The sequence below is a fragment of the Psammomys obesus genome, unplaced genomic scaffold (genome assembly GCF_907164565.1).
Source record: "Psammomys obesus unplaced genomic scaffold, mPsaObe1.curated_primary_1811, whole genome shotgun sequence".
Taxonomy (NCBI): domain Eukaryota; kingdom Metazoa; phylum Chordata; class Mammalia; order Rodentia; family Muridae; genus Psammomys; species Psammomys obesus.
In genome coordinates this window covers 10,387,630-10,398,705 of record NW_026596149.1, presented here as the reverse complement: position 1 = coordinate 10,398,705, position 11,076 = coordinate 10,387,630, and the positions used below count along the sequence as shown (strand labels likewise).

Genomic DNA, 11,076 nt, shown 5'->3' with positions numbered 1-11,076 from the left:
GAAGGAAGGAAGGAAGGAAGGAAGGAAGGAAGGAAGGAAGGAAGGAAGAGGGGAGAAAAATGCCTGTGTCAGATAGCAGGCTTCTTCCTTCTTACCTTTTATCTCCATGGCTTAGAACCTATAGGTTCTACCCATACTCCAAGAGGGTCTGTCTTCTCCTTTCCTCCAGGAACTACCATGCTTACCATCATGCACTGTTAGCACATTGAAGACGATGTGAGAGGTACCAGAATGTGTGGATGCACCATTAAGCAATGAAAACAGAGCACTTTCCTTTGCATTAATTTGACCCAGAGCAAGCCAAAATTTGAATTCTCTACCTAGCTCCCTGTGTCTAGCAGCTATCTGTAGTTCATGGTTACTGGTCTATATGTAGTCTGTATATGTAGTTTTGTATATATGACGTGTCTGTCTCTGTTTCTTTGTGTTGTGCCTCTGAATCTGCTTCTCTGTAACAAAGGGCTCAGACAGCACAGCAAACATGGCTGGGGAAGGGTTGAGGGATTCTCTACAGTTATCTGTAACAGAGTTTACAAGGGAAGAAGCCACTTTACTGACCCCAACTGACTCTGAATAGCACTCAACACCACAGACAGTAACCTATGTCCACATGCTGTTCTCAACACGTACCGTGGACATTTATCTCAGGGTTGTTTCCCACCTGTTAGCTCATTTCAGAAAATGATTACCACAGCGTAAATGTACACACATACCTAGAGGGGCAGGGGCCTGGAAGAGTATGTAGCTTAAGATGAAAGCTATGCATGCAGCTTAGTCTGTAAAAGCTGACTGCATGGGTAAGTTGGCTCTGTTTTTTTATAAAGGCATGTTAAATTTAAACAGGCTAAACACACAGTAGGAGAGCAGGCTGAGTATATAGTCTTAAATGATCTCAAGACATCTTGTTAATTTTCTGTGAGCCCTGCCAAAAGTTTAGTCTCTGAGGTCAAGAGCTATTTTCAGAAAAATGTATCACCGTACCATTACAGAAGTCATGATAATTATGACTAAATAAGCTTATCAGATTTTCTGATAAGAAAATTTGTTCTGATAGAACAAATAAGGGAATGTGTTCACATAAAAAAGAAATAGACATTCCAGAGGTTCTTGACATGTTGCTACAAAGGACAGTTTCTAACAGTAGAGATGACAATAAGAAAACCTGAATCCAGGAACCCACTTACTTATGTAAACAGTCTGAGCAGCAGATGAGACAATGAACTCAGGACTGTCATTCCCAGAATGTAGTGTGGTAAAATTGGTAGTATGTATGGCCACCAGGAAAGTTCGTTAGGTCACATGATTATACAAGATGGCTTAGTGTTGGCTGAGAACATAGTTTGCTGTTGTTCCCCAGATTCCAGAACAGCACCTGTCAATAGTGCTCTGTAACTATTTTCTGATTGGATGGGAACTTCCTGGTTGATAGTCTTGTTTTTTTGTCTGTTTTTAAGGGATGGAGACAATTGATGGAGATTCCTAGATAATGGTAGTGCCATCTGATGGAAGAGGGCGATTTGTCCTCTACAGTGAAGGGCCAACTAAGTTATAGCAAGTTTGAATTTTAGTATTAGGAAAACCTTTTTTTAAATCTCTTATTTGGAAGTCACAAGAAGTTGCAAAAAAAAAAAAAGGTATGAAACAGATTTTTATAGTAGGCAGAATTGCTCCACAGTTAGGAGTGGGAAGGCAGTGTTTGCAAGCATTGAGCTAACAGCTGCACTTACATCTATCTGATTCTTCTCTGCTTTTCTCCCAGAGGCCATTGCTTAAAATTGTGGTTGGAACTGCCTGTGGCACACAACAGGGGATCTGAGTGTTCTGAGAATGTAGGCTCCCTGCCTAGCTCTGGCTCTGTATTGCTTTGCATGTGAAAGTAGAAACAGCAGCACATTTTCCTTTTGGCTCTGCCGTAAGAGAGTGGACCATGAGTGTACAGTGTGAGTGGCCTTGGTGCTAGTCTCCTTGGTGGTGGCCACTTGGTAGCAGCTGCTGCCTGTGGAAATGTGCTTCCAGTGTTCCTGGGCACTCCTTTTCTTTAAGGAGAATCCAAAATAAGACTTGAACCCAGCTAGTTTGTAAAGTTCTTCATTTCTGTTGCATAGACCTCTTGTTACTTTTGGACTCTTGGTGAGGCTGATTTGAAATATCCTCGGAGAGGGTCATTTTCACCACGTTGCCTGAAGTTGAAATAAGGTGTTGGCAAACCTTTTCTGTTTTTTTTAAAGCTCAGATACTATCTATCTTAGGCTTGTGCTTCTGTGAACTCCACTAGCAGCTGGTGCCTGCCTTCCAGAGGCACTGTGAAGAATAAGGTGATTTTCTGGATCAGTTTGTGTCTTCTGACAAATGTATACTTCAGACTTCTTCCACATAAAGATATTTGTTAAGGAGATCATGTGAAAATCATTTAATAGTTACTTCTTTTGAAATACACCTCAAGAACCCAGGTGTGGTGGCACACACCTGTAACCCTAGCACTCAGGGAGGCAGAGACAGGTGGATCACTGTGAGTTCAAGGCTGGCTTGGTCTACAAAATGAGTCTAGGACAGCCAGGACTACACAGAAAAACCCTGTCACACACAAAAAAATTACACCTCAAGAAATGCTTTGGTGTTTGAAGTATATGACCTTAATTGTATAGCCCAGTGATTCTGGATAACATGTGCCACATTAAAAATTAACATCCGGGTCCAGCATAGTCCTAGAAGCCCTCAGCAGATCCCTACATGCCTGCTTTGTACGTACGGCCCTCCTCCTCTCAGTCAGTGCTACTCTTCTGTAGGCTTAGATTTTTCACCAAACCTACTTTATTTAGGGTTCTTATGCACCTTTACTTCCCTTCCCCCCCCCCCCCCCCCCAGGTAGGAGATTATTAAGGAAAAGGGCTGTAGGCCTCTTTTAACTGCTTCCTGCTAATTAGGGTTGATGGGTCTCTAAGGGTTTATCAAACTCAGTCATCAGGATACCAGCAGTCCAATCCAAAGGCCAACACCAAGCAGCAACATGAAGTCAGTGAAAGCCACAAGACTCAGTTGGATTTCCCTTAGAAGTTCTCTGGAACCCTTCTCTGGGAAGTCAAGTGTTGAAGCACGAAGATCACCACAGCAATGTCCATCCAAAAAGCAATGTCTCGCTGTGCATGGGCCTCTATATATCTCCTCTCCTCAGAGTCCACCCACGGATATTCTTAGCTGGTCAAAGTCATGCCCCTTGCATGAGAGAGCTCACAGGAAAACACCACGTGCCCTCTCACAAGCCAGGCTCTAGCAAAACATCACATGACAGAACTGAGGCTTCAAAGAAAACAGAAACTTCCACTTCACTCTTCTTTTTAATAGATTTATTAATTTATATTTTATGTTTAAGTTCTAGTTATGATCTGCCATGCTGGTGCTGGGAACCAAACTTGGGTCCTCTGCAAGAGTAGCCAGTGTTCTTACCTACAACACTATCTCTCCAGCCCTAGCAGTGCTAGTCTTTACTTAAGTCTTTCCTAGTTTTGCCTGTTACAGAACATTATATAAGTGAAAGCTTAGAATGTGTGAAATGGTTCTTATTTTTATTTGAAATACCAGTATAAAGTGTTTTATGAAATATGCTGGAATGCATTTCAAGAGGCTGTTTGCTGAAATATGATTTCATCTTCTGGCTTTTATGCAAACCTCTGTAGACTTCAACTGTGGAAGTTGTTTGAAGTATTCTATTCCTCACAAAATTAAATATACCTGGTGAGTTTCCCCACAGGTAGATCAAACAAAAGATGTATTAACTTACTAGCTCACCTAAGTCTTACTTGTTAGGTTTATATTGCTGGTAGTTACTCCAGGGATGGCTCAGTCTGCCAAATACAGGAGAAACCTCTGGCCCAGATTTTGGGAAGGCTTCTTTTACACAAATTATAGAAACTTGATTATTTAGAGAGTATAATTTAGTCATTTCTAGAGACTTTCTAGACAGTTTCGTCTCTGAAGACGGAGGAGGCTGCGAAAGGAAGGGGCTAGCAGTACAGGCCATCCCCCAGATGTCTTCCCTACCTTGTCCTTTGAACACTGACTGGCTCCTCTTTCCTATGGCTTCCCACAGGACAGGTTTGAAGGACTTAGAAGGTTAGTTTTGTAGTGGGGCAAATTTCAGGTGTTTATTTCCCTGAGTTCCAGCTCCACCCCTCTGCCGTAGGCCATTGCTTCCTCCAAGTGGATATCTCCAAACAGTTACTCTCTGTGTCCATTGATTCTTGTCTCTTGCCTTTTTAGAGTGTGGCTGGCCACAGTCTCAGGATTGCCAGTTCTAGGGTCTTGTACTGTCCCCTTGTTGGTCCTACGCTCTGCCAGCTCTCAGTGAAGTCCATGGACCTGCCATTAGATTATCAGTTTGAGTTTTTGCTTTGCTTCCTGTTGTTACCCTTTCTGCTGTGTGTGGAATAAATGATAAGTACATTCATCACACAAATATCCATCCCCCCATTTTTTTCTTTCGCTTTTGCCATTACACATGCCCTCAAGACCTCTGGCAAGTTTTCGGTGATCTTAAATTCATGAATTTCCCAATGTCCCAACATTTTATCTCAGGCTTTGGCTATTTTATCTACAGTAGCATTCTCCAGCCTTGTAGAAAATTATGTATATTTTTAATGTATTGCCAAAATTAGTGTAGCATCAACTTTAATTTCTGTAGTAAGTGATCACAGTTTGACTCGTACATTGTATACACAGTGTAGTTATTGGTGAGTATTCTTGTGTTGTACTCAAATTATATATGACACATTTGTAGGTCAGGTGTCTTGTTGTTGTAGCTTTGAGTTCCTGGCTGAGATAAATCATTTTCAAGCGGCAAGCTGCTGCATGGTAAGAACCACCTACCATGAGGTACTTTCCGCTGTGCTTAGCACTGCATGGTCAGAAGGAAACACACTGGCATTTACCTTTTATGTAGTGCTGCCTTTTAAGACCATGGAACACCAGCGTGCTGAACTTTATAAACTGTGCCATGCTGCTTTCAACAGCTCAGCTGATAGGAAACAGTAGACATTTATACCACCAAATCTTAGTTTCAGCCACATGCTTGAGGGAAAAAGGCCAGATCAACGGCCACCATAAAAACCTGATGACTGTATAAATGAGATCTTTCTCCAAATTAGAAAGAAAAGCGGATCACTTTCAACAGCTCAGGAGTTAGTCCCATCACTCTGCTTTTCATTAGGAGTGCTCAAAATCGGATGTAGTGAAGTCCCTAAAGATTAGAGGAAGTAATTTCCAACTCTGTCCCCCAAATTCTCAGTCAGAGGTGTAGTTAGGGCAGTGGCATTTCCGACAGGCAAGGCTTCACAAATGTGACCTTTGACATTGAGCCCTGAGTCACCGTCCCAGCTTTCACAGTGCTTACAGAAGGCAACAGTATGAGGAGAATACTACCATTTCATTCTTTGATATGTGCAGCATTGAGATAGAATGGCATGTTCTCAGTCACATGCTAATAAGTGCGGTTGGGTTTGAGCCTGGGGTGTCTTACCATATAAGTATATTTATCTCTGAGCATGGTCTAAAATGAGGGAAGCAAACAACATGATCTAGGAGTTGAAGGCCAGCCTAGAGAAGGTGAGAGGACCCCAAGGCTGACGGTGAGGGGGTGCTCCGGTGATAGCAGTACATGAAGGTCCAGAGTGAGCAGAGGGACTAGGTTACCTTGGGGAAAAGTGGAAGAGATGACTTTTAAAGGGACACCTACAGAAGGCATGGTCATCATAATACACTGTGTGGCTTGGCATAGAAAACACCTGGTAACCTTTCTGAGATTAACTTTGAATGTAGCTTTCACGTGCAGCCATGATTTAGGGGGATGGGGAAGAAAATATGTAGTGTGTGTAAATATGTGGGTCCAGAGGCCATGACATCAGCCTATTAACTTCTCTCAGCTTCACAGTCAGAAGTCAGGAGGTGGTCTGCAAGAACAACCACCAGGGGCTGCTGGAGGGCTTTTACAAGTATGGCCAGAAACAGCAGTCTCTTCAGTGGGGTGAAAATGGTTGCCTCTGAGGACTGGAATATGGGGGTAGGAAGGACTAATGCCAATGAGTACTATTATTTTATGCCTTAGGATTCCTCTTTCTGTCACAGTTCATAAACTGTCTGCTTTCAAATCTCCATGGCTCTATAGTAAGAGATCTGGCACCTGTTCTTTTCTAGCTGCCATTTGGGGATAGCCGCTAACCTTTCTCGTGTGAATTCTTGCACTGTCTCTTCTGAGTTTGCCCTTAATGCCCTTGATTCTCTTCAGCACCTCCACCATTGCAATTAAAATAGTTTCTATTGCTTAGTACATTTTTCCAGCTACACATTACTCCACTGTTTTCACAGCATTCCTCACCATTGGACAGATTTATTTTATTTCTTGTCTTTCTGGCCTTATTACTGAGGGTGGGTTTTCTTTTTGTTGTTTTCCCTCTTTCTTTTATTTCCAGCTTAACATAGCGCTTCGTATATAGTAGGCACTGCTTAAACAGTTGTTCAGATATATGTGTTCTTATAAAAGTATAAAGTCAGTTAGGTGGTGCACATCAAAGTTAGTCATCAGCACTCAGGAGCATTACAAGTCTGAGCCCAGCTCTGGCTATTGAACGAGACCCTGTATTTTAAGAAGTCAGTTAAAATAGCACCGGCCCTCAGCTGTTTGTTGTGTTATTGTGAGTTCTGCTGTTGTCCTGCTTAACCACCCACAGTGGTGTGAGATGGAAAGCCAGAGGTTTCCATTTTATAGGGTGGGGGACCTATGTCCTGAGAATGACATTGTTTAAAATCCTTGCTAACCTATCAGGCCTAGTACAAGGATTTATAGCAATGTTCCAGGCAAAGGCTGTAACTGTGGCTATTGAGCTGCATTTTTAAGTCTTAGACTCCAAGGGTAAAGGCACCTCTTAAATGTCTTCTGAGGAGCAGCTTCCTAAGGTTCTAGTTGGAATGTTTCGAAGCTGACTCCTTGTTAGAGCAGCTCATGACATGCTTGGCTGCTGACTGAAGTGTCTCATGTTTCCTAGCCTATCTCTTCTTCCAACAATTCCTTCAGGACACTTAGAGATGTCAAATCAGTGGTGTCATACATCCATAGCTACAGTTCAAATTTAATGCACATATGATCAGAACTCAACAGCAGGGGAAGTTAAGTATGGAAGGGAAGTTCTTTATCCTAAAGCAAATGCCTGGTTAGCAAGGAAGATATGAGGAACAAACTAAATTACAGGATCTTCCTTCCCACTGCTAGGAAGACCTTTTATCATAGAAATCAACCAAAAGATTACCTCTCCACACCCCAATTCTTAGATAGCACAGTGTGGTTAGTGTTTGGCCCCGGAAAGGACTCTTAAAATACTTCAGCATCATGTTTCAGTGATGTTGACTTCATTAATGATCATCGTTCAGTTCACAGTAGTTTATATTTATGTTACCAGTTTTTACGAGGAAATGAACTGATTTTGTTTTTGACAGTTGCATTGAGTCTTAGGGTTACTTGATCTGGGCTTGGCAGCAGATGTGTAATCCTAGTTCCTGGGTGGCTAAAGCAGGAGTGTTGTGAGCTCCAAACTATCCTGGGCTGCTTGTGAGACTCTGCCTAAAATTATATCCAAAAAACAAAAGCAAAAATAAAAAGTTGTTCGCATATTTAGAGTTTAAGATTTCTAAATAATGGAGTTTGGGCTATTTTGAATGTTTTCCCCCTAGAATTCCAGATGTTTTCTTCTGTCGCTAGTTTGTGTAACTGAAGCCCCGTAGTTCTTTCCCACTGGGTCATGAATCTCTTGTTTAAAGATACTCCACTGTGTCATTCTGAGGGGAGAAAATGAATTTGAGGAGAACACTACCTAAAGTGCCAGTCAATGTGCTGTATGTTCTTTTATAGCCTGCGTTGTTATTCTATGCGTAAATTTTATTACTTTTCTTACTGTGATGGCAACTGGATGGTTTTAGTTTTTGTGAACTTAAGATTTAAAAAAACCTTAAAATAATTTGTGCTAAAAATTGGTATGGGTTAAAATCTTTGAAATTAAGCACTGCTGTTCTTCGATCTTCTTTTAATAACTAACTAGTTAATAATGTTATAAAGATTTCAGTATGGCTTTGAACAGATATTCCTTGTAAACAGGGAAATTTGGAAATTCATTTTACAACTAGTAGGATTCTTTTCTGATTCCAAATTCCTCTCTAGAGTATTCTCATGAGAGATCCTATTGTGGCTTGTTGCAGCTTCTTTCTACCATTGGTGTTAGCCTATTTGTAAGGGATACAATGAATTTTACCTAGTGGTGGGTGAGAAAGCTAAGAAAAATAACTAAGGTCTACTGGTCAGCTAAGAATTTTAAAAGGTCAGACCAAAGGATCAGTGGTTGTCCTGGGCATTTAGGTTCAAGTCTCTCTTGAAACCTCCTCTTGTTTGAGGATGCTGAATTATCGTAGATGGCTAGAGTTAGTATCTATTTTACTGCTCTAAATACTCCCATTTGTGAGTGTGTGCATGTTCATGAATTCAGGTGTGGGTGGAAAATTGTGTTATTTCTAGTGTCTTTGGCTTTAAAAAATTTCAAAGAAAAACAAGTAGTATATACAGAAGTAAAATTTCTATGACTTAAATAGATAAGATCAAAGTATCCCAGGAATTTCTGTATGGCTTCATTTTAGAAATACAGAAAATTTTTTAAGTTTGGAGATACAAAACAAAACCCATAGAACCACATCTTTGAACATGTTTCTCTCCACCTAAACTCAGAATGGCCAAGCTGACGTCACAGCCCTGTAGCATGCGTATTTTTCATCAGTTAACAATGTTGTGATAACTAGTGCCCGTGAATAAACATTGCTCTAGGTAGCCTTCTGAGTGGTGTTGCTGGCAATGCTAAGTGCAGCAGAGAGCAGTTAGAAATAGTTCAGCTCTGTCAAATGAACGCTTATTTTATGTTCTTAGGGGCTGAAGAGGCTAATGACAATTTGCCAGAAGCACTTTCCTACAGATCCATCGAAGTGTGTGGAATATAATGCACTATGAGACCTGTGTACGGTGTGTACGTGACAAGGAGCCTCTGCACCCAGCACGTGGCCTTCTGGTCTTAGCACAGCAGTGAAGGAAGAGCTCCACAGCAGACTCCCACCTGATGCAGTTGGTGTTGGTTTCCACATGGCATTGGACTGCTGACTAATTTTTGTGTCTTGCTTTCATTTTAATCAGTTGAAAAATTAAGTCCTAAAGATAATATCCATAGTTAAATGTGTAGACAACAACCACCACCACAAGAAGGGGGTTTGAAATGACACTTCTCCTCAAGACCCAAAATGTGTCATTGGATAATTAAAAACATTTGAGGATGGGTTTAAATTTTGTAAAGTGATTCGCACATTTTTCTATGTGGTATTTATAGAAAATATTTTTGTATTTAAACAAAAGTGTGGGACCATTGAATGTTCCTTTACAGTTCTTAAATGATTGTGGACTTTTGCCATCTTGCAGTAGAATGTAAATGTTACTGTTAAGTGTTATTTTCTGTTTCAGACTTGTTTTTTGTTTCTAAGCAGAGTACATTTGTCACCTTTCTGGACAGAGAGAATTAATAAGAGATAAAAGGTTGAAAAGCAAAGATGGTATATTGTACCAGCATAATTTCAAAACACCAGCACATCAAGGATACGGTGAAAAGTGGGTCTTTGAGCCGGCTGAGAGCAGCAGCCTCATGACCAGGATGCAGAGTTGTGAAGTTGCTGGCTTCATTATGCTACCCTCAGTCCTCACTCTGGTCTTACCAAATGAAAACTTGCTCTAGGTCTTACAGAATGGAGCTTTGATCATGTGACCACGCACTGCTGCAGTGCTGAGAAGATGGAGCTAAGACTGTATTGTGGGAGATGGATGTTACCTGGCAAGTTGGATGTGGTGTCAGAGAAAGTAAGACATGGGCAAATCAGGACTGACACTTCTCAGCTCCATGTTCTACCAAAACAGCTTTGGGCAAGTGGTTCCATCTTGCTGGGCTCTGGCTTTCTTGTCTGAGAGTGATGATAAGAGTATATACCTCACGATGTTATTGTGTAAGTAAGATGCCGAGCCCCCTGCCTGGCAGATGACAAGAGGTCATTATTATTGCTTGACATGTATTCTTATTACATTGGTAGACCAAGGACATTTATAGGACCCTGTGGCTACAATAGGAGAGTATGTATTGTATAACAATAACAATTGTGTTAGCAGCAATAGCAGTAAATGATAAAATCATTGTTAAGCTTTTCTTGTCTTTACTTTCAGCCAGGTCCACGTTTAGACATGCAGAGAATGGGGGCTGGAGGTTGCTGGAGGTGGTTCAAAATCACAGTTGCTTATACTGGTCTCTCTTGAGAAAGAGTGAATGTTACTTTTGGCTATTTGGAGTACAAGACTGTGCCTAGACAGGACAGTCTCCGCCAGTTATATGCAGGGTGGTGGCTGTCTTGGGTTGAATCAGCGTTCCACTCCCTCACTATAGAAGCCTTTTCTTATGATTAAATTAGGTAGAACTTGGGGGAATTTATTTGACAAAGTTCATGAGATGTGCAACAAATCCCTACCTGTGACATGTGGTTTTGTTATGAATGGCTTCTTTATAAATATTATTGGAAGATGCCCAAACCACTTATTCTTCATCCACCGGCAGGTCACACAGCGTGGTAAGTAATTTTATGTTGTCTTCCTTTCTGTTGTTAATATTCCACTATATATTCCACTATAAGAAGAAACTATATTATTACATGACACCTGTGCTTCCTAAGATTGGCTTTTGTGGGTTTTGGTTTTTGGTTGTTTTTTTTTTTTTTTTTTTTTTCATTGAGAGTATGTGTTTATTCTATAAGACTGTGACTTTAGCCATTCTGAGTTTGGTAGAGAGAAACATATTCAAATATGTGGTTCTCTCAGAAAAGTTTTCGTATTTGAATTAAAGAAGCTATATACAAATTAAAGAAGCTATATAAAAACTCCTTGGATGTGTAGAAAATGATCTTTCATTCAAGTCATGGAAATTTTATTTCGGCATATACTATATATTTTTGTTTCAGACTGGGTTT

At 40.8% G+C, this 11,076-nt stretch overlaps 1 protein-coding gene across 2 annotated transcripts in view; it reads left to right on the top strand.

Annotated features, from left to right (window-relative positions):
• Prpf18 (pre-mRNA processing factor 18) overlaps positions 1-10,259 on the top strand; it is a 30,868-nt gene extending 20,609 nt beyond the window's left edge. For both annotated transcript variants that reach the window (XM_055593891.1, XM_055593890.1), the window contains one exon: positions 8,954-10,259. In XM_055593891.1, the coding sequence (XP_055449866.1) occupies positions 8,954-9,034 (81 nt within the window). In that variant the 3' untranslated portion in view covers positions 9,035-10,259. The remainder of the gene's footprint in view (positions 1-8,953) is intronic.
• The last annotated feature ends 817 nt before the right edge of the window (positions 10,260-11,076 follow it).